Source organism: Aspergillus flavus, chromosome 4, assembly GCF_009017415.1.
Source record: "Aspergillus flavus chromosome 4, complete sequence".
NCBI classification, from domain to species: Eukaryota; Fungi; Ascomycota; class Eurotiomycetes; order Eurotiales; family Aspergillaceae; genus Aspergillus; species Aspergillus flavus.
In genome coordinates, this window is record NC_092405.1 from 4,379,908 (window position 1) to 4,406,222 (window position 26,315).

General features: G+C 46.8%; 12 protein-coding genes across 12 annotated transcripts; 6 read left to right on the forward strand and 6 right to left on the reverse strand.

The window, feature by feature from the left end:
• Window positions 1–1,397: 1,397 nt before the first annotated feature.
• On the forward strand, window positions 1,398–2,120 carry F9C07_1599676 (uncharacterized protein). The gene is made up of 3 exons (XM_071508241.1): window positions 1,398–1,727; window positions 1,796–1,860; window positions 1,919–2,120. The coding sequence occupies exons 1-3, from the start codon at window positions 1,537–1,539 to the stop codon at window positions 1,972–1,974; spliced, it is 312 nt and encodes a 103-aa protein (XP_071366721.1). The 5' UTR covers window positions 1,398–1,536; the 3' UTR covers window positions 1,975–2,120.
• A 649-nt stretch (window positions 2,121–2,769) lies between these two features.
• F9C07_2284084 (uncharacterized protein) lies at window positions 2,770–3,883 on the reverse strand (the record flags this gene model as incomplete). Its single annotated transcript, XM_041292455.1, has 2 exons — window positions 2,770–3,269; window positions 3,337–3,883. The coding sequence occupies 2 exons, from the start codon at window positions 3,881–3,883 to the stop codon at window positions 2,770–2,772; spliced, it is 1,047 nt and encodes a 348-aa protein (XP_041146870.1).
• A 482-nt stretch (window positions 3,884–4,365) lies between these two features.
• Window positions 4,366–4,649, reverse strand: F9C07_2160211 (uncharacterized protein; the record flags this gene model as incomplete). The annotated part of the gene is made up of 1 exon (XM_071509293.1): window positions 4,366–4,649. A coding segment is annotated over exon 1 (167 nt), but the record flags the coding sequence as incomplete, so codon positions are not given.
• Window positions 4,650–5,498: 849 nt separating this feature from the next.
• On the forward strand, window positions 5,499–6,559 carry F9C07_2213470 (uncharacterized protein; the record flags this gene model as incomplete). The annotated part of the gene is made up of 3 exons (XM_071509668.1): window positions 5,499–5,762; window positions 5,805–5,872; window positions 5,896–6,559. Exons 1-3 carry the CDS (start codon window positions 5,709–5,711, stop codon window positions 6,557–6,559), a joined length of 786 nt encoding a protein of 261 aa, XP_071366723.1. The 5' UTR covers window positions 5,499–5,708.
• Window positions 6,560–6,865: 306 nt separating this feature from the next.
• On the forward strand, window positions 6,866–9,566 carry F9C07_2160212 (chaperonin 10-like protein). The gene is made up of 4 exons (XM_041292440.2): window positions 6,866–8,126; window positions 8,209–9,079; window positions 9,171–9,266; window positions 9,336–9,566. The coding sequence occupies exons 1-4, from the start codon at window positions 8,067–8,069 to the stop codon at window positions 9,422–9,424; spliced, it is 1,116 nt and encodes a 371-aa protein (XP_041146871.1). The 5' UTR covers window positions 6,866–8,066; the 3' UTR covers window positions 9,425–9,566.
• Window positions 9,567–9,704: 138 nt separating this feature from the next.
• On the reverse strand, window positions 9,705–11,522 carry F9C07_2233295 (ankyrin repeat-containing domain protein; the record flags this gene model as incomplete). Its single annotated transcript, XM_071509930.1, has 2 exons — window positions 9,705–11,314; window positions 11,375–11,522. 2 exons carry the CDS (start codon window positions 11,520–11,522, stop codon window positions 9,705–9,707), a joined length of 1,758 nt encoding a protein of 585 aa, XP_071366724.1.
• A 753-nt stretch (window positions 11,523–12,275) lies between these two features.
• On the reverse strand, window positions 12,276–13,700 carry F9C07_2213473 (uncharacterized protein; the record flags this gene model as incomplete). Its single annotated transcript, XM_071509669.1, has 4 exons — window positions 13,451–13,700; window positions 12,727–13,124; window positions 12,558–12,667; window positions 12,276–12,397 (listed from the first exon to the last, which is right to left on the reverse strand). Exons 1-4 carry the CDS (start codon window positions 13,568–13,570, stop codon window positions 12,276–12,278), a joined length of 750 nt encoding a protein of 249 aa, XP_071366725.1. The 5' UTR covers window positions 13,571–13,700.
• Window positions 13,701–14,249: 549 nt separating this feature from the next.
• F9C07_10270 (uncharacterized protein) lies at window positions 14,250–14,633 on the forward strand (the record flags this gene model as incomplete). The annotated part of the gene is made up of 1 exon (XM_041286119.2): window positions 14,250–14,633. The coding sequence occupies one exon, from the start codon at window positions 14,250–14,252 to the stop codon at window positions 14,631–14,633; it is 384 nt and encodes a 127-aa protein (XP_041146873.2).
• Window positions 14,634–15,051: 418 nt separating this feature from the next.
• F9C07_10269 (putative MFS monocarboxylate transporter) lies at window positions 15,052–16,433 on the reverse strand (the record flags this gene model as incomplete). The annotated part of the gene is made up of 2 exons (XM_041292456.1): window positions 15,052–16,172; window positions 16,229–16,433. The coding sequence occupies 2 exons, from the start codon at window positions 16,431–16,433 to the stop codon at window positions 15,052–15,054; spliced, it is 1,326 nt and encodes a 441-aa protein (XP_041146874.1).
• Window positions 16,434–17,564: 1,131 nt separating this feature from the next.
• F9C07_10268 (putative spherulin 4-like cell surface protein) lies at window positions 17,565–18,656 on the reverse strand (the record flags this gene model as incomplete). Its single annotated transcript, XM_041292457.1, has 3 exons — window positions 17,565–17,873; window positions 17,936–18,293; window positions 18,364–18,656. The coding sequence occupies 3 exons, from the start codon at window positions 18,654–18,656 to the stop codon at window positions 17,565–17,567; spliced, it is 960 nt and encodes a 319-aa protein (XP_041146875.1).
• Window positions 18,657–21,165: 2,509 nt separating this feature from the next.
• Window positions 21,166–22,615, forward strand: F9C07_10267 (pectin lyase fold/virulence factor; the record flags this gene model as incomplete). The annotated part of the gene is made up of 4 exons (XM_041292441.1): window positions 21,166–21,524; window positions 21,602–21,954; window positions 22,014–22,271; window positions 22,326–22,615. 4 exons carry the CDS (start codon window positions 21,166–21,168, stop codon window positions 22,613–22,615), a joined length of 1,260 nt encoding a protein of 419 aa, XP_041146876.1.
• Window positions 22,616–24,091: 1,476 nt separating this feature from the next.
• On the forward strand, window positions 24,092–25,777 carry F9C07_1599860 (endoplasmic reticulum-resident kdel protein). The gene is made up of 2 exons (XM_041292442.2): window positions 24,092–25,104; window positions 25,157–25,777. Exons 1-2 carry the CDS (start codon window positions 24,147–24,149, stop codon window positions 25,564–25,566), a joined length of 1,368 nt encoding a protein of 455 aa, XP_041146877.1. The 5' UTR covers window positions 24,092–24,146; the 3' UTR covers window positions 25,567–25,777.
• Window positions 25,778–26,315: the final 538 nt, after the last annotated feature.

Here is a 26,315-nt window from a genome sequence, read left to right on the forward strand (position 1 = left end):
GGCGATGGGCAGTGGAAGCATGACACTCGCTGATTGCAATGGGGCCTTGAATATCCATATCAGTTAGCAGGGTAGCCGCGAGAGACCTGTACCTCTAAGAAGGTGTCGTTCGTCACCACTCCGGGACATGTTTTCCTGCAATGACATACGAAGCTAACATTTCCTGCTCAATGACGCGTGCGCATCTCTCCAGGTCAGACCCGGCCATAATGGGTGGCCACTGCCGACCATGGGGCACGCACGCTCGCTAGCCGATTCCATTGACTAGGTATTTTCCCCCTTCGCAAAAGGCTGGTGGAATAGCACTCAACCGAACGATAGTGGCCAATTGTATAATGCTTCTATCATATAGGCCTCCGCGGTACCCCTCAGATGACTTGATGTTGAGCATTAAGAGTCCAATATGTTAAGGGCATCATGAAACAGAAATCCATACATGGACTTTACGAAGCTGACAGAAATTAGTCTCTATCTCATCTTTCTGCACCATTACGCTTGAATACAGGTACATCTCCACGTTTGTCAATGGATTCGTTTCACTGATCTTATGCACTAGTGTTTGGTCGACGTCGGAGAGTGGGTGCGGTTTCACGCACCACATGGGGACGTAAAGAGCCTTCAGTGAGTATTATTCCTGATCCAAACCATATACGTATGTAGTAATACTTCGCATGATCCTGTACCAAAGTTATAAGTTGGGCGGGTTGTAATTAACTTTCGCTCACTTGGGTCCTGTGCTTGGCTTCGTATTCTATTTTTTCAACACGAAGTTGTTCCCACGGCTTCTGTCCCAATGAACTGAATTTCCCTGGGAGGGCCAATCTATGACGTTTATATAAGTGTGAATAGCAAGTAATGAGGGATAAAATGGTCATTGGACTTAAGGATACAATTAGCTAATTTAGACGATCAGTATGCAGAAAATAGGGCGGCAAAAGAATGAACATATGTTAACAGATCCAGACAGAGGACTTTTATTTTTAGAAGACCTAATCTTTATAAGCCATATATCATAAGAAGACATTTCAAACATTTATTTTCGATTCCACGGTGCATCTCCGGCTTGCTACAGAGTGGGAAAACATCAAATAGTGAAACTCATCATCACTGTCCGGATATAGACAACCGTATCTATTTTCACAATTATAAACTAAAATACAAGCGTTTAGGGTAGTATGTACCTATTTAGGGAAGGAGCTCTCCTAGTACGAAGAGCGGTCTAGATTATATAGGTAAATCTAGATTAACTACGCAGTGGTGTGACAAAGCCTTCTATACCTTTTTATTGGCCTTGATTCAGGGCCACTCCTTGAGTATCCAAGGTGTACCGAAGATGATAATATATGTCACCTGGTGGTTATGTCTTGTCATCTTCACGACGTAGATTTGGGAGCATACTCCCATACCTCTCCTAGCTATCCCTGAGGCATAAATATCACCACCCCTGCTCTCCGGGATAGTCCTTGATCCTTCCTTCTAATCCGTAGTCAACTTGTACTTCAACCATTTCTCTAAACGATTCTAGTGAATAGTACGATGTTGCTATTTAGCTTTCTCACCTATACTGGCATAGCCGCTGCCTTGACCTGTAACATCATCGGTCCTGGCTCTGGCAATTGTCGTTCCTGCCCATCCGATAACTGCGATATAAAGCGAAAGTTCAATACCGGAAGCAAACAGAACTTTGGGTGTGTCTGGCCTAAAGGTGCACCGGTTTCTGGAAAAAAGTAAGCTTACCCTGTTGAAAACACCCGACATGTTCATCACTACTCTATGCTAATGCTGGTACTTGAAGACGCTGGGGTTATAACCAGGCCAATGATTGCTTTGTGACAGAAGTGAGGCTCAAGTGCAACATAAGTATGTTTGTAGGGTATCTTGACATGACGCAGGAACAAAGAAGACTCACATTTTTTAGACTCGGTGACGGATTGTACTGTGAGCTCCGCTCGGGGCTTTGCGCCCCCTTCTTAGGCTTCACTTATAGCCAATATAACCGGCTTGTCGACGTTCTCTCGGTGCTGTGTTCTCTGGACACACCTAAAATAATGCCCTTTTCTTCTTCTTTCTCTTTTTGATTTTCACGGCTGGAGCACTTCTGAAAATTCGACTATTTTGTTATGCATGGATATTAATAAAAAATCATGTTCTTCCCACTGAAACAGGACACTCTTTATTTCAACAGAGAAAGCCATTTTGTTTGTTACGCACCCTAGTTTAGTGTTAATCATAATCTTCATGATCACTAAAATCTACCTCAGGTGACATGGCCAATACCTGGTATGTTTCCATTACTCTGGGTGCCAAGAGGAATTATTTAGTATGTCGTTATGAGGATGGTTCTCAGGACTCGGTAGGGAATATAGCTATGTACAATACAAAGCCTTCTCATATAGTAGCACGGAACAGCTCAATAGAGACAAACCAATGAGATACGACTGCAATTCCATGACTAGACTGGCCCGAGTGGCAACATACCTATCATTAGATACTCTTGTAAAGGACCAGGTACACATCCCACGGCAGTGCCCACTCCCACTTCCAGTACGAGGACAACCATAGTGACAGCATAAGAACGGTAACTGCGATAGTATAGAGTGTAGAATTGGAATATCGATGGTCTGCAGAGATTAAATGGTATTCGGCTTCAACATGGCTCAATGCAATACCGATGGTCTCCCTAGTTTCATCCATGACATATTGGCAAACATCAATCCCCAAACCATCCAACATGGGGTTTCCAGGTGATTGGAGCTATTAACTCCCATGCTAATCTGCAACTAGTCCCCTTTTATCACGGCGTGCCATCAGACTAAAATAATGCGTGGGCTCCCCATGAGTGATGCGGCAATTCTCGTCATGTCGGCTTCTGTAGCTAGCGTGATACCAGTCCTCCTCATCGGCCTTAACAGTGGTTTTCATACAGTCTAGACACAGCCCATCAAAATAGCCCCTCGTCACCTCAATCGCCTTTCCAACACGTCTCTTCCATTCGATACCGCAACTAGAACAGGGTTGTCGTGACATTCCTCTCAGCATGCGTTCCTGGTCAAAGTGTTGAAGTCGATTAAGATAGCTTTGTACACTGACCAGGGAAAACGACCGCTCCTCCAGTGGCTGAACCTTGATTTTGCCCAATTCCCTGAGGTAATTGAAAACGGTTTCATCCTTACAGCTACAAGACCCAGTCTCAATCAAGAAATTGATTTTCGCAAATAGCTCCCGGGTCAGGATGTTCCGCAGGCGGCCTTTCGCAGCATTGACCTGTTCTATAGGTGGGTCAAAATTTGTTAGCATTTAGATGCAGTGTGCATGTATCTTGTGAAGATAGCTCACGGATGATTCTCGGCGGGAGATGCAATCGGACGTTGTCAATCGGGTTGATCTCCATAATGTGGCCCTTCTCCTCGTACGCAAGGCGCTTTGTGAGGTCTTGGAAGCCGTGTGCGTAGTCAAAGGCGTAGCAAGGGAGCATCAATTTGTTGGCCAGGTTATCGTGGTGTATCCCTGCAGCTGTGGCATTGCGGTACCATCGGATGAACCACTGGAGCAAGTCATTCCGGTCAAACTGGTACTTATCACTAGCCAGTATGATATGCCATATATCGGCGACGGAGATATCATCCAACGTCACTACGTTCAAGGTGCCATGGAAATGTCGAAGCCAAATCTCGATGCTTCTCACAGTGTCCTCTTCCAATGTAATCGTGTCACCCTCGGACTCTGTCCACCTGCCTCCCATCATCACCTGGAAGTACCCGCTTGAGTTTGCCAATGTGTCCCTTTTCACGCGCAGTGAAGCTGTGCGTTTTAGTAGTTTACGCCTGCCTACTTGACGGAATTCCTTGATCTGGACGGTGAAGTCACTCTGAGCAGTGATCATGATATCCTTGTGTGGAATTTGTGCGTCGCTGGTTGTGGATGACTTTGTTGAATTGTGTCTGTGAGATGAAAGGCTATTAATAAAGGATTATGCTTGTGAACTTCTGGGCACTCACCTCGATCTCTCAATTACTCGTACGGTAAAGCTATTACACTGTAGTAAAAACTTGAAGAGATATCCTGTCGAATTTGAAGGCTTTCTGGAATGTGCTAAAAGTCGCCTTTGCTAGAAAGGTAAGGGGATGTGGTTGAAAGGAGAGTATCATAGACTCGAAGGTCTCACACTGTCGTAGATACTAGTAAAGGCTGATGAGAAAGTCCGTGTACAATCTTAGTCAAGATCCTGACGAAACGACGAAGATTCCCTTGACCTCAGTTTGGGTCACTCGAAGTGAGAAAGGTCAAAGCCTCAGTAGAGATGTATGTAAAAACAAGAACGAAAGTACAGATGCTGAGTCGGATAGTACAAATAGAATGAAGCCAAGAAGATGAAGATAGGAGAAGAGAAAGAGAGAAAGAAGGGAGGGAAAACGAAGAGGGCTCCTATTGTTGGTGGTTGAGCAGTCAATATCATTCACTCATTCAGCTTTTCTCCGTCGCTTATTACTCCTTGAACCCACTCTGTGAGCTATTCTCAGTTCTGGTAAAATATGCTCATCTCTCCCACAGTTCACTAACTGTCGTTCATCTTCTCCAGCAACGTCGCCAGCATTCTTTGGGTGCTTTAGGGTGACTTCACAACCCTTCATTTCCTCCTAGTACTGATCATGTCTTCACATCTATTGATAGTTCGAGGAGAAATTCGAAGCATGATAGCCCAAGAGCAAGAATTGGTCTGATGCTGGGTATGTGTCTCATCGTGGGAAGGATAATTGAAGAAATCAGATGGCGAAACTAGGGAAAGGATAATAGATGGTAGCAGAAAGAAAGCATTAGTTATCTTACCATATTCAAGCTGCCATTGTCTCTTTCAGCATCACTAAGTACTTCCTTGTACCACTCGTGTTGATACTGCCAACTCCAGATTGCTCTAGAAATCTAAATATTTAAATGTCGTCCAGTTGTCATCCCGTGATCCAGTCTATTTCCAACGTCGATCCCTATGTTCGTATATAACAACGGGCACCACCTTGGATCTCGACCGCACGAGCACAGAATACAGTATAGACCAAATTGATGTATCTCAGCGTTCCCTGTCTTTTCGGGCCATGAGTCTGGACCCAATGATACTGCGGGGTTCCCAGCTCAATGCTAGTCCTGGGGTATTCAAAATTCTACACTATCTCAACCCCACCACCCGTGGCATAGAAGGAGAAGAACGAAAGATATGAAGATGAAACTGTAGCCAGGTTTCAGTGAGCATATATACCTCGGGGAATGAATTAATATCACAGTAGTACATTATCTTTCTCATTCCTGCTACATCATTGACACTGACTCGTTACCTACTTTGACTGCCCAATCATCCTATGTGCATTTGCCATCACCACCTTTGAGTTAGATGGTGTACTACGAATACTGTTTTATACTCATAATGTCTTTACATAAGCAAGAAAGCATTGTCTTCGCGCTCGTGTTGAAGCTGCCGTAGCTCTTACCACCGTTTGACGTGGTTGCGGCCAGTGAATCGACAATCTACATCTTATGGCTTGACCCCTGACCCTCGACAGGACTCAAGGGACTTCCCTTGTTTCATAATGGTTGAGCGCTGCCTTCACTAACACAGGAATGATCTCATGATTCCTACTGAGGTACAAATCTAAGCATCCTTCACTTTTTCTTTTGTCCATAACCTTCCCTCTGTTCACCGCACACTCTCAGTCAACATGACCCACAGAATGTCAACCATCGCGTCCCTTCCGCAGGAGGTCATTGACCAGGTATGGCTTAAATGCCAGTGGACGCTACTGAGACTAACATAGGAGCTTAGATCGCCATGGTTGTCAGCTACGAACATCGATCAAGCGAGGTGCTCAAAAACCTCCGCCTGGTCAGCAGGCCATTTTAGTACAGCGCGTCGCGTATTCTCTTCCGCCGATTCTACATCAACCTTGGATATGCGGATCCTACCTGCCCCAATGAACGGGATGATATCAAAGCATTACTGGAGCTGTCCCGGTCTGGAGCTAGTCGCTTTATACGGTTCCTGCGAGTTTCCGGTAGCAGTTACAGGCAAAGCTCTGAACCAACTAAGGAGGCAGAGCTGGCGGGCACTATTGTGAAATGTCTCCGGGGCTATATGCGACCAGACCTTAAAGCATTGGACTTTTATAACATCGGCGATTCAATGCTGCATGAATTCTCTCGTCCTGCAATGGCCCCTACAATCGCTGGTCTCCGATTTCTCAAAGCTGTTCGATGCCCAGGACGCTCAAATAGTACGGAGATACGCCGCATCTTTCAATACTGTGAGGGTGTGCAAGCGGTAGAGTGGAGCAACTGCCCAACCTCCTTCGAGGGCCCTACTGGTATCATTCACCCTGAGTCTCTTGCCGGACGCTATGGCTGTAGTTCCATTTGGAAGGTCTTACAACCGCATACGAATGAGGTAATACCGAGAATTTCTCCCAGAGAAATGAAGTGTTATGGGCGTTACCCGGATTACTGGCGGCTTTTGCAGCATGACTTAGTAAGACTCAGAACCTGCTCTCTTAATGAGCTTTACGAATACAAATGAAAGCCGGCCTAAAGCGAGAAATTTACTTTTTCGGAAACTTGCATTTTGGGCATATCCAAATCTCGTCCAGGTGAAGTACAGGATACAGAGAGAATGGCGTCTGCTAAGGTGCTCGACCAGCCCTAGCCTTGTGAATTGAAGCGTTGGTTCCACTTCAGAACCTGAATGGTGAAACGGCCGGGGTGACATGAGACATGAGGTAAAGGAAAGTTGCGCTGAAAGAATGAGATATTGGTAGTTCAACATGATAAATCTTAACCACCCCTTCTAGAAAGTCAGTTTGAGGTGCACATCATAGTTTTCACCCCTAAATGAATACCGACTTTGGCTATCCTGAGTCCCTTATATCTCGTCCAAACCCCATCACTTACCGAGGGGCGTCCATGCTCAATCGGGTGCTACACTATATTGGGGAAGACGATCGCTAGTTCAACGAATATCGGATATCTCAGTCAAACTTCATCTGAACTCAATTGAAATCCCCTCCATACTATCATTTGAGTACGTATCCCCAATAAAAAAGATCCAAAAACAGCGTCCCTATCACTGTCAAAACAGGCCGCGTAACGCAGTGATTCCACTCTCCCCTCCCATGTGTCCAACAGACTGGAAACCCATCAACATACGCTACTGCGCTGGTCGCAATCATGATCCGCGACAGTTTTTGGATGACAGGAGAAAGGAGCTGAAACAAGGCCGCGCCCATGGAAACATCTCTCGCACCGTAGACCACCATCAAGCTGTTCACAAAATCCCTCTCCACGGGGCGAAGTCGGTACCTCGAACTCAAAGAAGCTCATACCAGCGACTGCAACAGACAAGGCTGCACAGAGACCACGGTAGCCCTAGTCTCGATGATGCCATAGAGATCTTTCTTCTGAGAAAGAATAAAGGCCTGAAGCAAGGCCACAGACAATCAGCATTGCTGCTTTCCCGCCCAGGATGTTGTTGCTCCCAGCTCGGAATATATTTATGCGTGCGACGTGTCCAAATCACTCATTTTGTGTTTCTATTTCAGACTGGTTAGATCATAAAATACTAATCTTGTACCGATACGTTGGCTGCTACTGATATCTGTTGCCGTGTGGCCAATCCATGACTCCTCAGAATGTTTCTAAACTGTTCAAGTGCATCGTAATTGTCGTTCTATAAAAGTAGGTCTGAACGTGTCGTGGGGGATGCCTTGACCTGGAAGGCTGTTCACGGTGAGCTCTCCGATCCGTATATCTTCAGCCCCGCATTTATAATCGTATGAGCGCCGGATAACGTTTCTTATTTGTTCTCAGTTGATACACAGAACACTGCTGGGTCTATCCCTGGCTATGACCCTATCTTGGTACTTTTATGCGTGTCTTCCCCTCTTTCCTTTGCTCTACCCCGCACCACTGAAGCCTTATTTCTACGAGATAGAACGTTCCTTCACCTCACGGCACACCTTCACTACCACAGCGTATACCGACACAGGAATAAACTACTAAAAACTGTACAAGGCTGTACTCCTTCCAAGATGGTCCCCGATGTTGCTCCTCAAACTGCCAATCCCATTACCGGTAGCAGCGAGACTGAGGTGAGATTCCTCTATCGGAGCACCTCCGAGCTATTCCCATCAGGCTTACATCCTCACCTGAAAGTAGCTAACAAGCAAAAAGCGTGACAACAGACCGATGATGAAAGCCCTTGTTTATACAGGACCAAACAAACTCGAAGTCCTGGATCGCCCAATGCCAGTCATACAATCCCCCACGGATGCGATTTTGAAGATGCTCCACAGCACAATCTGCGGTACCGACCTACACATTCTGAAAGGCGACGTGCCAGCAATTCCATACGATCGAGTCCTGGGCCATGAAGGCGTGGGCACGGTTATATCCGTAGGACCTGCTATTGATGGGCTGTCGGTCGGGGACAATGTCGTGATTGCCGCAATCACCGCGTGCAAAGTTTGCGCATCTTGCCGAAAGGGGCTGGAGGCTCATTGTATAACTGGCGGCTGGCAACTGGGCAATAAGGTCGACGGAACGCAGGCAGAATATGTTCGCATTCCACACGCAACCTCTTCTTTGTATAAGATTCCGGAAGGCCTTGACCTTAGAGCCTGTGCTGCTATCTCGGATGCACTCCCGACGGGACTAGAATGCGGGACAATTAGCGCTCATGTTCAACCTGGGAGTACTGTTGCAATCATTGGGGCAGGACCCGTGGGTCTGGCGGTTATGCTGACTGCTAGATTATACACACCTTCTCAAATTGTCATGATTGACTTGGACGACACCAGGTTGGAACATGCGAAGAGGCTCGGTGCTGATCATGCCGTTAATCCAGGAAAGCTGGATGCGATGGAAACATTGAACACATTTACGGAAGGGCAGGGCTTTGATTGTGTTATTGAAGCCGTGGGGATCCCGAAAACCTTCGAAATGTGTCAGAAATTAGTCGCGCCAGGAGGTTCCATAGCTAATGTTGGTGTTCATGGGCATCCTGTTAATTTGGACCTCCACAAACTTTGGGATCGCAATATCAGTAAGTCTTTTTCCCCAAATAATACTCAGTCATTATACGATCCACGAAAGTGGTCCTCCGTTTCAGAACACCAAGTAACTGTACGCTGTAGGCATTAAGATGCAGTTACTGAACGCCGTAAGCATCCCAACCCTCCTTCGACTTTATCAATCGGGCCATATAAAACCTTCTAATCTATTTACTCACCGTAAGTGGCCAATCGAATGTCCTTACACATTGCCAGGCTTTGTCGTCCTATATCTAAACTTGGCTACAGATTATCCCTTCTCAGAAGTTCATAAGGCATATCATAGCTTCCAAATGGCGGCCCAGGAAGGTGCTTTGAAGGTTGCGATTGACTTCTAATCCCATTTAAGATCTCTCGGATCGTTTGGTCGATGCCATGACATGTTTAAGTCACGCACTAGCTAGGTAGAACCGATCAGCTTAAGGCAGGTACAAAGTGCCTAGTCACATAGAATATCCATCCAAGCTCAACAGTTTCCAGCATACATATAATTACTATATTCACTAGTAGAAATAGTAGAAACTCTCTCATCCGTTGATATATAGTATCGACAGTACTATTATAATACTTTAGAAGGAGCCTTACAGAAGATGAGTCTCAAAAATACCTCGGTGTGCCCTACATATATCCATTAAATCCTTCCACGCCTTCCATAAATTCCTCTATGTCGGCCCTGTTTTTCATCCGCTCTCTCAATTGTGAAAGTACTGTCTCAATCCCCTGCTGTTTAAAAGTAGGTTCTACCCTAGCATTGAGGAGTATTGTAACTGCACGCCTAGAGCCCCAGCCCAGAGAATCACATAAGCAGTCATCGTGATCTGAATTTTGCAAGTCGCCTCTTGTAGCGTGGAGGCCCAGCAGAAGCTGCACGATGTCCGCATGCCCAGCGTCTGCTGCCTTTCTAATCGGAAGGTAACCCCGTTTATCCTTTATATTTAGCAAGATATCTTTATGGGCAACGAGTAGGCGAACCACTGCTTCGTGCCGTCTGCTACATGCCAATGAAAGGGCAGTGTCGCCGTCGTCACTCATCGAATTGACCTCAATCTCTTTCCTAGCCAGCAATGCGTCCACAATCCGCATGCTGCCACGTTTAGCAGCACGTAAAAGTGGTGACATACCGGATTCTCCTTTTAGGTTCAGGTCCACAGCCTCGCAACTTAGCAAAAGGCGTACGACATCTTCGTGTTCTCCACGTATAGCTGCCAAAAGAGGTGTTGACCCGCCGTAGGAGAGTATATTGGGAAGTAGGTCTTGTCTCTGGAGGAATTGCCGAACTGTGTCACTGTACCCTCTGACAGCAGCTTCCCAGAGGGGCGTTGAGCCCTCGTCCATATGAGCATTCGGATTCACATCGGTTCGTTCTAAGAGAAGTTTAACAACTGAAGCATGTCCGTAACGTGATGCCCACCACAGCAGCGTCTCTCCGGCATGTTTACAGTCATCCGGCCTGGTGTCGGAATGGCCAAAGAGTAACTGAACCATTTGCGGGTTTCCCCCACACACTGAGTGCCACATTAAGCACAAATCTCCTCCGGTGGGGTTGCATGTTACTTTCACATCTTTATGCTTCAAAAGTAGCCGGGCGATCTTGGTGTGCCCCAGAGTGCAGGACCACCAAAGGGCGGTGTAATCCTTGATATCAAGTGCGTTAACATCTAGACTCTCATGTTGGGTAAGTAATTGCACTATTTCCTTGTTCCCTTCACGGACAGCTAGCGTTAGCGGAGGCCCTGATTCACCCTCGGTATTGGGGTTGGACTTGCAACCGAGCAAAAGCTCAACAACAGCTGCGCTTTTACTGCAAACTGCGGCGTAGAGTGGAGTACCCAAATAGTCATCGTAGATATCCATATCTGCCCCCTTGTCCAGGAATGACGCCAAGAGCGCCCTATCCCCGGAGTAGGCCGCCACCGAGACGCTATTGCGGAGACAATGTTGATATAGCAGGTCGTGCGGCCATTCCAGTAGCTCATTCACTGTTTCAGTACCTCGAAATCTAATCGCGAGCTGAGAGGCCAGTTTCCTTAGATCATAACCTCGGAGACTGAACGACTCTTCAGTGTCTTTCTCCTTGGGGCTCTTTCCGTCAAGATGGACGCCTCCTATCATTAGCTTTTCATATAGGAGCCATGAAGCTGTCTCTCCTTTCAGGGAACGCCACTCTTTCACGCTCCGGAGATCAAGTTTTAGAAATGCCAGGCGTGAGATGACGGTATCGAAAGCTTCTGTAAGTAACGGTGTCAGATTCCACTATTGTAGACACAGTTTATCAGAACGTTGCCTACTGCAAACTCCCCTCAGTTGGACCAGGCCATGAGCATTCCACTCGAGCTGATAATAGAAGGACCAACCACTAGTAATCCACCAACCGTTTGGAATGAGAGGATCAAAAATATGATTCAGTATCTCCAATGGAAGAGTTGAAAAGGACATGATGCACTTTGCAGCGGTTCTTAACCAACGTGCTCCACGAGATAGCTGACTTGGGCGTTGTTTATCGATAAACCCTTACATCAAAATAACATGATCTAAGTCAATGACGATGGGTCTTTTGGTTGACTACCGTTATACACACCAGCGCAGTATTCTACCGGGCAGGCTATTTTTAATGGTCTATTGCCAAAGGGTATTCTTGGCTTCTCAGCCAAATGATTCGTCATACATCCAACATTTTTAGTTATTTCAGAATGTCGAGGAGCAACCCTGCCGTTTCGTGCTTTATTGATGAGGCTTTTTTCTACGCTTCTGTCCTATTTTTTGTTGCCATTCTGGAGGTTCTGCAAAATCAGCTTCTTTAACTACTTCTTGATACAAAGGGAGACAGGAAAAGAGCATTGCCTTATCCTTGTCTTTGTCCATCTTTGTCTCCCTTGAACCTTTCTTTGGCTGTCTTGAATCTCTTCCATCATGCTAGGGAGGCCAATTGATCGAACATCGAGTACTTCCTCCCTGAATGTGGTTCACAACAAAGGTTAGCAAGAAACCAAAGCTGTGACAGCAATGGGGCACGTTCCAAGGTATTTAAATCGCTGCAGTCATTCATTGATTCTAACCTTTTGCTATTACCATGCATTCCCAGACAGCGTTGCTTCCATTCTCCAGTCATCGACAAGCAAGTGTTGTGAGCTCTAACCTCTAAGGCTCCAGTAATAGTGATACAAAAACTTGCTTAGATATTAATCCTATCTAAGTCGTACGTACAAAGGCCTGAGTGGTGTTGTCGGTCATATCCCTCTTTCGGAATTCCTCATAAGATTTCTCCAGGGTATCGATGTAATCCGAGGCATACTCTACCTTTCTCAAGTGGCCTATAAGTTGAAGGTACGGTTCATTTCCTCGATTTGGGGACCATCTTTTGAAGTAAAATGCGTTCCATACCCATTCAGCAACTCAATAGCCTCGACATCATCAGTTACATATTCGAAGTTAGCTGGAACTATCGTAAAGGGGTCTTGTGTTTATACATACCAACCTTATCAAACGCTGAGGGCGGGATCGCATAAATCATCTGGAACAAGTAAGTGTCCTGTCGAGCGTTTTCTCCTTTGTAGAAGTGCGCATCCTCGACAATATCTGCACTATGAATTGTATTGTTCCCTGCCTCGATGTCATCCTGGTCTTTCTCGGTAAATCTCACCCTTTTTTCTTCTTATTCCGTCTTTTGTATTGCAAATGCAGAAACCTCTTTCTGGCAATAGTCACAAATGTGGCTCGCCTTCTCGCTTCTTTTGCCAAAGATAAACCCGTGTTGTTTCCAAGTGTGCCAACACCCTCCACCCTTTCTATCTCAAGGTTCTCTTGGTCGATCCTTGTACGAAGTGGTTCTTTCAAGTTGTTGGGATTATCATTGGTCTCGGTATTCCATGGTATTTCCAGGTCTATTATCGCACGCAGTTTCTTCTCGGGTTCATGGGATGTAGGAAGGAATGTTTCGGTCCTTTTGGAGGCAACATCGGCTGTCGACCAGCTTGTGAAGGCATGTTGAAAATTAGATACGAAGAGGGTACGAAGAGGCCACAGGAAGAAACCGCGTTTCTACGATGTTTTATATAACGCTTTCCTCCAATCCTAAAGCCATCTCTTTGTCCGGGAGAAATATTAACACATCACAAGCACTATCAATTTCTATGTGATTCCAAAATGGGCAGAATAGATAAATCAGCATACTATATCATGATCTTACTGTATATCAGAGTAGAGGCTGCGCATCTGAGTCAAACACTCAGAGATCAGTGTTAAACAGGACGTTCTGGTAAAGGGTGTCATTGAATGGTGTGCCTTTGCCTGGTGTGCCTTTGCCTGGTGTGGCACTGTAAGGTCAATCACTTAGTAACAGGCGTTTTAGGCTCTTGCTAACACACTCTGTCTCCGACATATTGCTTTTTTCTTTCCTTTCCTCCTTTCTCCCTTTCTCCCCTTTTCTTCCTTTCTTCCTTTCTTCCGAGATAGCTGAGAAATGTGGGAACACCCTGCATACACATGTAAGAGTGTGTAAGAAATCACAGTGCTGTCCTTTAATTTTACTCCAGCTTTGTAGCCTGTTAAAGAAAGACATGGCGCAATGCTGAACATGTACAGTTGAGTAATTCAATGCCATCATGTAGGCATTTGTGCTAGGTTTACTGTCAAGAAGTCACATAAACTGCCTATCTACCTACTCCAGAGTGTCGAGTTCTGCACATCTCTATTTACTCGGTACTACCAGAGCTACTATTCAACTAAACACACACACAGGGAGAGACAGACAGAGGGAGAGAGAGAGAGAGAGAGGGAGTTCACAAACCGAACGATTATTTTCAGAATGAACAATGAGCAAGAAAACCGGACCCGAAGCAGCTCTAAACGCCCCAAGTGGGTAATGGAAAAATTGACCCGACCAGAGCCGGAATCCCATGCTAAGAGACATTACTTCATTGCCAAGTTTAAGCGCGACAAGCTAGGAGTTCCTCTCGATGCCCGTGATCATGCATACCTCACAGGGCCACCGATAGAAGTCGACGGGTATTTATCAAAGGATACAGAGTTATATGAGCAGGGGTATCGACATGATTATGACATCCTTGAGACTCTCTAAGGAACGAGAAGGGATCCTCTTGACTTTTATATATGTTCGTATCCACCAACAGATAGATACATTGCTGTGATTGACATTGCATAGTTATGATGAATCAGAGGAAGGTTATCAATGATCATGCTACGGACGTTGCTTCGGCTCACCGTGTGTGCACGGCAAAGTATCATGAACGCTTTATCGCTCTTGTGGCTGCCGTGGAGGATCTTAGAGATATCCAGGCAAAAGATCCCTGCTTTTTGGAATACGAATATGAGTTTGATATGCCTCCCTCTTCTGGCTATTACAGTGATTCGAGCGACGCTGAGGAGAGCGGAGAGGACGGTGATGAACCTGCAAATGTCTATGGTAGTGACTTAGACTTCCAGGAGAAATGGCGAATTTATCATCTTAAAAGGAACAAGATTATGGGTCTTTGCCAGAGTCTGCATTTTGCCCGTGGTAAGGAGGTCAAATCAATCACATCCCCCTGAGACTAATTCATAGCAGAATTTAAATCCGATACATTGGTGCATATACAACTCTGCACAAGATGACAAGACCATGCGCAAGAAGTGGCGATTTGCAGACCTATTTTAGATCCAAGCTATTTCCTCTCCACTTCGAGTCCCAATCCTCCCGATAGCCATGTTGGTACGTAATGTGCAATAAATCGTCGACGCTATTTTTTCAAAAACCCAGGCAGATTTAGTTGTCTAAATTTAGTTACCGCATAGTGTTCCCAGACCATGTTCCGAGCCATTCTAACAATGTTAATCATTTTGGTCAGTTCATTAACGGACGCGGATTATAATGCTTATGATGCTTCCATGACATGGCCTTCTTCTAACCACTCATGTAGACGATAAGTGGTGAACAACCACATCAAGATAATCTATCAACGCAGTCTATTTACACCTTAACCTTCCACCTCCACTTCCAATCCAGAAGAGCCCATCGGGATAACGCAATGCTCACCAACCCCGCCAACAAAACCGCCGAATAAAACCCAACGAGCACCTGCGGCGTAGTTGACTGGAGCAATTCTCCCCCAACCGGAACAGTAAGCAAGACCCCGAACGCAGCAACACAATAGATGGTGCCGTAGAACCGCCCGTATTCTTCCGTCTTGCAGAGCTGGCCTGCACACACCGGCGCCAGTGAGAGCCACCCTCCCGAACCGAACCCGAAGATCGCCACCACCGCATACAGCGTGGCGTCGTCGCGCGACCCGAACGGTAACCACACGGCGGCCATCACAATGAGGGTCATGATTACCAGGGTCAGGAGGATATTGAATCGACCGACCAGGTCGGCAGCGAAGCCGGGGAGGACTCTCCCGAGGAAGCTCATAGCGTTCAGGACAGTGAGTGAATAGAATTGGACGTCGAGAGAGAGTCCCGCATAACGGACGTACGTTGGGAGGAGTGCCGCGCAGCCGAAAATAATGAACTCGAAGGAGAAAACGCCGACGGCCAGGAAACATAAACGGGGCGATTTGAACGCCCGTATGTCGATTGTCGTTCGGCTTTGGGTACTGACGGGCAGCCGGCCTTTGACGAGTGCGAAACCCAGCGTATAGCATCCGAGCGCTATGAATGCGATCACCCTAATCGCCCAGGTCCAGCCGTATTTGGCAAACAGGGTTCGTAGAAGTAATGGGATAACGGCGCCACCTGCTGATGATCCGCCCATGCAAATGCCGGATGCAAGGGCACGGCGACGATAGAACCAGTGGCTCAAAACTGCGATCGATACAGTAGTGATAACTGCAGCAGATACGCCTCCAAGGACTCCCAGGCACAACATGAAATGCCAGTACTCGCAGCACTCTGCCAGCAGAATATAAGATGTGAAACTACCAAGCGATCCGCAGATCAACAGGATCCTCGGTCCGTAGCGATCGAATAGGGGGCCGACTTGGACACCCAGAAATAGGGTTAGGAAGACCAGCACGGCGGTGATCCAACCGACGTCACTGACGCTATATTCCGAAAGTTGATGAGTGCTGATATAGTCCTGAACCGACCCAACTACATTGCGTTAATGTTAGACTCATATTCAACGGACAGGTGGCATATCTTCTTACCAGCTGTTTGGAAACCAAAAGAGGGAAACATCATCAAAAATGATCCCAGTAGACATGTCCATGCCTCCCGTCCGCCATCCGGGAAGGCCGACACTGCTCGGCTTTCGTCAAGATTGTCCGCTAAAGGTTCACTCACAGCAGACCTCACGTCAAGGTCAAGGTCACTGGTAAGCTCAAAATTATCATATTGAGGAAACCGACGCATTGTGCAGCTTTGAGCGACTCAAGATGTGGCCCATTGACGTTGCCAGATCTGGATCTTTAAAATGAGGGTTGGGCTGTTCGCCGGCATGTCATCCGCAGGGCGCGACGCTAGAGCTCGGGACGAGTCATCGATCGGTTGGATCCACGGAACTTCTTCTCATGTCCATTCTATTGGATTATTCGGTATTGGTCCGCTTGGTATGTGGTAGGAATAGCAGTGATAGTATCTCTACGGAGTTTTATCATCCGATTCTAGTCATTCAAGCCGACAGTCAGGTGATATCCTTTGCCCTGACAATAGACCTCACATTATATATATCGTGACAAGTCCAAGCTGTGGTGCCCAGGAATGGTCAGTATCCAATATACGTATAGATCAGCGTCTCTTCGTCGACATGATTTCAGGAAGGAAGGGCTTGTCATACCTGAAAATTACCAGTGTCAATTGTTCGCTTTGACCCTCGGTGGCTGAGTGATACAGACCTGCTTTGTTGAAGTCCTGAATTAAAATTATACTGTGACAACCGACAGGGTTTCCTTTCCGTCCCTTTTCCCTTTTTAGGCTTCCTTATGGGCGTCCGTGTAATTCCCCACGGAAGAAAACAGGAAGGTCGAAGACGAGGTAGAATAGGAATCATCCAAAGACTGACCTAGTAGACTTACTTGTTAAGTCCAATCATCCAAAACCCTTCCCATGCCGGTATTTCTTCAAAGAGCGGTGGCGCTATCTTGGCGCTTCAGGGACAAACTCAGCTTACCGTCAATACCCTTCAATTATTGGTGCGCCCATCAGAGTCAGTCTGGATTTCGGCCAATATACGCCCATGTGACTCCCTACATATACGAATTTGTGCCACCTTAGCGTCTCAAACTATCTACTCAAGTCAATATCGTCAGTAGGGAACCTCTGTCCTTCTGCCACGTAACTACGGTCACCTTCCTGCACGGGCGCATATAGCAACTAAGATAGGACGTAGAACTAGAACAGAGAAAGAATAAAATAAGATCTATTGCTCTACAATAGACATAGTTTTCCATACAAATTTGAGTAACTCACATTGTGTCCTGCACAGAGTCACATATCAATCAACAGACAAGATCAATTCCAAGCCCGGTTCAGAGATACCCACACTCAACTGGAACCAATAATGCGCGCCGCCTCTTCCAAAGCTTGAGAATACTCTAGATAACTTCCCGAGTTGCTGAGGTAAATGTGGCCAGTGATTTCACGGAGTTGCCCGACCAGGCCCGCCAGATCGGTTCCGCTGGGTACTGAGGTGACCATGGATGATAGACGAGCCTTGTCCATGTTCTTAACGCGGTCGAATTCATGTCCTGCAAGCGCCTCTTGGAACCTGCTGTGCGGGGACTCGAAAATGACTGTTGAGTCAGGGATGTCGAGGTATGCGTTATCGGGGATTGTTCCGGGGTTCATGACCACCTGGAGAATTGGTTAGCCTTCGGCTGCAGGTGAGGTGCGTCGTCAAGAACGGGGGTATTCACATTGTTTTGTGGGCCGAAACTCTTGTTCTCCTTAACTTGAGAGGTGAGTTGCTTGTAGTATGTCACTTTCGTGTCATCAAGCTCAGCGGCTGCTTCGTCGAAGAAGATGCCGTTCACGGCAAAAGAGGCATCGCCGCTGGCAGTCGGCCAATTGGCATAGGTGGTAATATCGCGCTGAACAGCGGATATGGGCCGGCCTGCGTAGCATGTCGCGACATAGCCGATGACGGCCACGTTGGAGTGTGCCGTGAGCTTGGGGATTGCCTTGCGCCAGTTGGCATCTGGGAGTGCATCCCTGCCAGGACCGCTGCTAGGGTTAATGATGACAGTGAATTTCACATTGGGGTTGTTGGCGGCGCTGTTGAGGTGTGGTCAGTACATCTGTCCTAATCTGTCACAGCTTGTGGAGTGAGTGGTGGAAGACGTACAGTTGCTCCAGAGGCGTCCAGGCCCCATCCGCTGGGTAGACATAGTAAGGAATGATAATATCCGTACCGCCAGCGAGATGACCTCCCGACTGCTGGGATGCAGCGGAGGTCGCCGAAGCTGAGGGTGCCATTAGTGTAAAGCTAGGCTCGCTGGACTTAGTGTCGGCATCGGGGTTGGTCGAGACATCCTGGTCTTCAGAGTCATACTGGCGAATGGGAATGATTGCTGTCTGTGCAACCTGAAACAACAGAAGCAGACAGCTCAGAATACGAAGCACATACACGGACAACATATTGATAGAGTGGGTGCCAGAATGAAAGGAGGAAAGAAGAGGGAATGACTGGGGGTAGAAGGTAGGAACTGAAGGAATGTATGCGAAGAATGAATGAAAGAATGAATTAAGGGCGTTTAAATACTAGGAATTAAACGGCTTTCCAGAAGCTGGTGAAGTCAAATTAGAAGAATGTAATGATTCACTTGCTGTCTATATATTCAATAAGATGGCTTACATTCCTCGGTCTCTGCTCGGTGCCGGAAGGGGATATAGTATGCTATGGTCTCCACATACCAGGCCCCTGTTCTAGAACGCCTAAACAAGGCCAATTCAAGATGGAGCTGGGGTAGTTTGAAATTCTATTTCCTTTCCCTCTGACATTTGATGCACGTGGCGGGTAGACAAGCCAACCAGGTTACTCTGCATCAGTTCTCATGACGGTGAATGTAAAATGTTAACTCATGCTGAATTCAGATCTAAGCGTGGCCAAGAGAATGCGGAATGCATTAGAGCGATCACCATTCCTCATCAGGATCGCTTAAAAGATGATCTGATGATTCACTTGGATAACAGATTTGCCAACCGGGTGGTGCTTGTAGCGGGATATAGTCTACTCCACATATCACAATTGAATGTCATCCATTATTGTTGAGGCAAAAAGAACTTGAAAATGCTGTTCACAGCCCCTCCTTGGGTGTTTCATTATCCATTATTCATTGGTTGATCACAATCAAACAGCGACAAAGAGCCAAAAGGTCCTCAAAACATTGCCTTTGGCCTGTCATATTGCAATGAATGACATTCTGGAGCTGTCCGGCTTCAAATGGAATATTCAGCATTCAGGATGTTGAACCAAACGTCAAAGAACGATCAAACATGTGTATACGTCCTAACATTAAAGTTCGGAGGACAGACCTTGAAGCTGGTATGAAACATGATGTGCTCGATAAATGTCGTCACCAGAGCTCTGTGACATGCTTTTAGGGCTTCTTTCTTTGTTGGGGTGGAAATTAGCTGTCAGTGTCATGTGTATTTCTAGACCCTGATTGGTGTCAGTCAAGCGCCACGGATCCTCTCCTCATATAACGCCCGGTTCCTGAGTCCCTTCATTCACTTGCATTGTGCGAACCTGAATAGGTTGGAAGTCATGATTATTTTACAAGTCGTCGGTGTGTATAAGTACCAATCGCGCAAATGTTGCAAACTCCTAGGATGATGTGCTTCGCAAACCTGGTATTTACTACTTTTCGCATCTAGGATAACTGAGGCTCAACAGAAATGGTCTTTGATTCCAGAACGTCATATCAGTATCAGTACATTTATTCCAGGCGGGTAGATCTCCTAGAGACCTAGTGTCATCTTCTCTTGAAAGTCGTCTCCAATTGTTGGGTATACCCTGATGTTTGGTCGACCTGCGTAGATGGAACCGGTACTGTACAACAATCGCGATGGGATCTTGCAGCATTGGGATGCACATCCAATTCAGGGATTATAGTATGTCGTCGTTCTGTGTGTCAGGGGTAGATCCAGTTTTTCTGGTTTGCGATGTCTTTTAGGTGCTCCCAAAAGCATTGCCGCTAAGTTTACCCTAGGAACGTGGCATCTTAGGTCATTGTCATCGTCCGTTATTCTGTGCCGGACTATATTCCTATACACCACATACAGATACTACGTTGGGAAAAGATTCAAGGTGTTACGGTGCGAAGATAATCCAGCCTAGACTATTTAGGTTCAACGCGGAAAAGCTCAGGATCACAAGCACAGCCTACAGCCTGTGCTGGTTCCAAAAGGAGTACATCGAGATGAAGGCTAAGGGAAAGGGTCAAACATATTTTCCCCTGTAGCTCTCGCTACCAAATTGCGACAATCTCTTGATTAATATGCCCCTGTAAATGTCTATACATCGTTCTCTTCTCTCTATTGCTGTCGACCCTCCAGGAGCCCTGACGGAGCTTCCCGTTGTGTATATAGCGTTGCACGTTCTCTAGACGGTAGGATATAAAGTCGTAGCTAGTGTGACTTATACAGTTCGTCCATAGAATGACTCATAAGTTTAGGGGTTATCTGGAATCTTGCGGGCCTCTGGAAAATAAAAATCGACCCTCATAGGTGGAATAAGCAGTCCCAGCATGCAGGGGCTGTACAATTTGATTGGGTGCGACTGAGAGACAAAGTCTTATCCGAAACATCAGAGAGTCCGAGCACTGTCGATCCTCACGGTTCTGTTACCGGATGAAGTAGGGTTGTCGGACCCTGTGACAGCGGTCAAGCACTAGGGGATTTACATTCGGCAGCTAAACGTCGCTTAAACTTCGCATATACCGAGTCAGACCCTCTCTTAATCTAATGGGAACTGCCAAAACACCCGATTCATGCATTAATCAATGGCCTCCTTGGCGGCTAATCTGTATGCGACACGGTGCTGAATAGTGGTAGGTACAAATATGCACTCCATGTATCTCCGAAGGAAATGGAAAGACAATCTTCTATCGCGTTCGAACTTGTCTTCTCTTAGCCACTAGCCAATATGCGGCTCACTCCCTCTTTGATTAGTTGCCTGTCGCTTCTCCACTTTACATCGGCCTTGGTCGCCTTCCCTGGTGCAGAGGGATTTGGGGCGAACGCGGTCGGCGGTCGTCAGGGTGAAGTGTATGTTGTGTCCAACTTAAATGACTCCGGAGAAGGGTCGTTGCGCGATGCTGTATCTCAGCCCGGTCGGATCGTGGTGTTCTCCGTGGGAGGAGTAATTGAAATCACCGATCGCATCGTCGTGTCGAAACAAGTGACAATTCTGGGACAAACGGCCCCTGGAGATGGTATCACCGTATATGGAAATGGGTGGTCATTTTCGAATGCCGATGATGCCATCGTGCGGTATATCAGGATGTAAGCACCAGGCGTGAAGACCATTATATTTTTGTCCCATCCAGAACACCTGCTAACCAAAGGAACCCAAACTATAGTCGCATGGGCAAAGGCGGGTCATCAGGAAAAGACGCCATGGGCATTGCTGATGGAAAGAACATGATCTTCGACCACGTCTCTGTCTCTTGGGGTCGTGACGAGACATTCTCGATCAACGGTGATGTCAGCAACGTTACCATACAAAACAGCATTATCGCGCAGGGCCTGGAGACTCATTCCTGCGGTGGTTTGATGCAAACCGACGGGGGCGTGTCGCTGTTCCGCAATCTGTACATTGACAATAAAACGCGCAACCCTAAGGTTAAGGGTGTCAACGAGTTCACTAATAACGTGATCTATAACTGGGGCGGCGGTGGTGGTTATATTGCCGGAGGTTCTGATGGAGAGTCGAGTTCGTCATATACCCTTCTGGGTCGTATATCATATATCCTGGGCTAACGCTGTAGACAGATGTCAACGTCATCGGCAACTACTTCATTAGCGGACCGGATACGTCAGTCACGGCTTTTACTCGTGGCAACGAGAACTTCCATGCCTATGTTGAGACAAACTATTATGACTCTGACAAGGATGGCACTCTCAACGGAAGCGAACTCGGCGTGGATTCCACCAATTACGGTGGAATGGATCTCGTTACCGAAAAGTACGACTATCCAGCTGTCGCATCCGTCTTATCTCCGGACGATGCTCTGACCTATGTCACCAAGTGTAAGTTGCAGTTCTACAGACGCTCCACCGCTATAACATACTAATAGTACATAGATGCTGGAGCATCAAAGGTGAGGGACAGTGTCGACACCCAGTTAGTCGCCCAGGTCGAATCCTACGGCAAAGACGGCGCACTGATCTCCGACGAAGCGGACATGGGAGGCGCGGGTGACCTCGACCAGGGTACGACCCCTACCGATACCGATGGCGATGGAATCCCCGACGATGCCGAGGCAGAGCTTGGAACAGACCCCAACACTGCGGATTCCATGGACCTGGATACCAGTGGTTACACTTTCCTGGAGGTCTGGGCAAACTCTTTGGTTCCTTCCAGCTACGCTTGATTGTTTGGCCAGGTTTGCTGGGTGTTCATCATGCCTTGCATTGTACATACATAAATCTTACATACTTTTCTACTAAGCAATTTCACCAATGAGAAAGACAATCGAGCTTCTTGACATATATGAATGTCTCTTAAGGTAATTGTGCGGACTTTATGGGATTTATGAAGTCGTGGATCAATTACTCCACGATATTATGTTTGTAGGTAGCAATGTCCCTAACCAACGTTGTTGCCCGGGATTCTACAGGGCATTTATGAATTTTCCGGGGCTTTCATGCTAGGGCTCAGAGATGCTCAGACATAGTAAGTTTAATGATTGAAAAAATTATGCGCAGGAGCTCCCGATGAGCATGTGAATCCTCCAGAGCTGCTGTGCATTCTTTAACCAACCAACAGGCGTTTGAATGGGGTCTGTCTTTGATTAACTGGAGAACGTGTTTCCAAACTAAAGCGATAGTATGTGAATCGTACCAGTTAGTGCTTGGGGGCCATAAATCGATCCACTCAATTAGGACCGAACGAACCCCAAGTGGAGAGACATAGTAGACCATCCCCGATCATTCTAATTGTCTACATTGTTAATGGCTAGTCAATCATACGTTCCCTTTCATGTACTTTCTACGTAAGAGTTCTGATTTGCCTGAGTCAGCCTAAGATTGTAATTGAGACCTAAATTGAGAATCTGAGGCAATTTCTCTAGGATCGGCATAATGCCAAGCTTTATAGAGATAGGGGAAAGGTATAGCTGCGCCGTTAAGATCGTAGGCACGAGAACCCTCAAGATTCGTTGGAAAATATTCTGAAAATCCGCCACCGGACATACGAAGGATCTGATTCCCCGATCTAAAACAGGGTCTTCGGGGAAACTCTCAAATCCACCGCTATAACTGCCAAGTGGACTACCTCGAGGCCCACAGGGGTTCATATGGAAGCTTGACATTGCGCCACCAACGTAGGCTTGGCTGCCATGTTCCTTTTCTATGCTTAGCATTTGCTTGTGGATCTCTGATTCAATTCTTGGTAAACCTGCCCATCGTAGCACAAATTCTCTTATCTTATTAGTGATACCCTTTGACCTCCTAATATTATTACTGTGCGACTTTATAGAGTGGAGCCGAGTTGTTTTTTGCACCCCCTACGCCATCCACGGGCGTCACTGTGGGCCCTAGCACTAAAGTACTTTCACTGCGCCGCACCACTACTACTTATACGTAGTACAATTAATCCCAGTACTGGAACCAGGATGAGGCTAATCGGTCAATGCCAAGTGCAAGATCATTTCCCAGGAAGGAAAAGTCAAGGACTTTTGTATGTACCAAGCCAACGAATAAAAGAAAAACCGCTGGCCAACACAAGATCGTCACACCGTTAAGCAATCGTGCCCCTGATACATAGTAGACAATGATATAGTGTTACATCATTCTGTCTCGGTCTACTGACGCTAAGCAATGGGGTGGTCAAAATTCCTCGTAATTCTGTTGAAGACTTTTTAAAACACGTTCGCTCACCATGTTCTTCCGCCCGTAGACATCATGACACGACCGAACCAGAGTCGCTACCTATTTCGTTTCGGGATCCCTTCCATCGTGGGTGGCATCCTTGGGCTGCTCATCTGGTCCCTGTGGTTCGGTGTCAACTCCGATCGAGACAATGTATCATCCTTGATAAACCACCTCATTCCTGCAGGCCATTGTGCTTGCCAAACAGCCGTGTCATTCGAATGCGGGAGTTGTCTCCGTTGTGCTTCTGGTCTCCCTGAGGATCCAACACCACAAGCACGAGCTTATAACCCAGTCTACGACGCACATAACCTATCCCTGAATGCTGCCCAGTGCCAGGGTTTCTTTCCAGGCCTGTTCGAAGATGTCCACCGCGCGCAGGCATTCTGGACTGCAAAGCATGGCATATCCATGCATGACTTGAATGACATTCATCTGGTGGATGGCATGGCTCGTGCAGCAGTAGTCAATGGTCAGCTATATGTGATATCCACTCATGCCAGAGGAGACGACCATCGGCGTAAAATCTTGGGTATCTTGGGTTCGATCCATCGGGCATTAGCCTCGAGTCCTAATACTTCTGCTCTACCTAATACAGAGTTCATTTTCTCTGTAGAGGACAAAGTAGACGATGTTGCCAGTCCTCATCACCCTCTATGGGTCTTGGCCCGAAAGCCAGATGAGAAAGCCGTGTGGCTCATGCCGGACTTCGGCTTCTGGGCTTGGGAACACGGCAAGGTTGACAGCAAGATCGGTCCGTATACTCAGGTGGTGGATCGTATTCGACAGAAAGATGTCCCTTGGGAGGAGAAAGAGGCTAAGCTGGTGTGGAGGGGGAAACTGAGCTTTGCGGCGAAGATGCGACGGGCGTTGCTGGAGGCAGCAAGGAATCAGCCATGGGCTGACGTCAAAGAAGTAGTATGGAAGGATAAGACGAACTTTATCAGCATGGAGGAACACTGCCGGTATCGCTTCATTGCTCATGTAGAAGGTATGATTGTCTCTGTTCATCTCAACGGACACTGCTAACAGATTTGCACTAGGACGATCTTATTCAGCTTCCCTTAAATATCGCCAGGCATGCGGTTCCGTCGTCGTCGCACATAAACTCCAGTATATCCAACACCACCACTACCTCCTTGTTTCGTCCGGCCCAGATCAGAATTTTGTCGAAGTAGAGCGCGACTTTTCTGACCTGCCAGCGAAAATGCAGACGTTGCTAGACGATCCAGCGTCTGCTGAGCGCATTGCCAATAATAGTGTCACAACGTTTCGGGATCGATATTTGACTCCAGCTGCAGAGTCATGTTATTGGCGTGAGCTTTTGGATCAGTGGACAGCAGCGTCGCGACATATTACCGACGCAATTTCTCCATCTGAATTTGTACTCAGGGGTATACGTTATGAATCTTTCATATTGCTTGATAGCCAGAAAATGATGCAGTTTCCATGACCAATGTTGAGATTTGAAGTATATACAGATGACACAGAATCCGATTTAGATGAGATACAGCGGCTTCGGCATCAGCTCTCAGCATGAGCAATAAGAAACGAAGGAAGACCTGGATTCCGAGCTCCTGGTCATAGCCTTAGGGCTCTAGGATAAGTCTTCCAACGCGGGCCTATCTTAGCAGAAGAAGGATCGGCCATAGATAATGTTGTGAATAAGGTGTTCAAGGCACATGTCAGGATGCGGCTTCAGGCAGACAGGCTAATGAGAGCTAATCTGGGTATAAAACTTCTTGAGAATTATCCAAAGTCTATATATATCTTAAGAGTATAGGTCCTCTAATTTTTCATGATTTATAGAATTAACATTACACGATAGAGCTCTCCGGAATTCTCTAATCCAGGTCATGTGACACCATCTCTGCCTCAGGCCCGCCTGACTTGATATACCAGTAAAAGCAACGTGAAACCAGCCGTATTTGGGTGAATTAGACCGTGTTGATTCGAAAACATGATACTAGAGTACCATTTCTCAAATTTATTACTGTAAAACGGATCTACCCGCACTTTGCTGGGGCGGATAACCAGGTGATAGTAAAGGCAAAATAGGACGTCGGTTCGCCTCGACGGATCTGAGTGATCGGCGCTGCATTCAGCTGCCCAAAGACTGACGCTATGACTAAAGTGATAAAGCTGACGTGATTTGTTTTTTGTTCGTATTACTAATTGTATTCGAAACCCTAATTTCATACC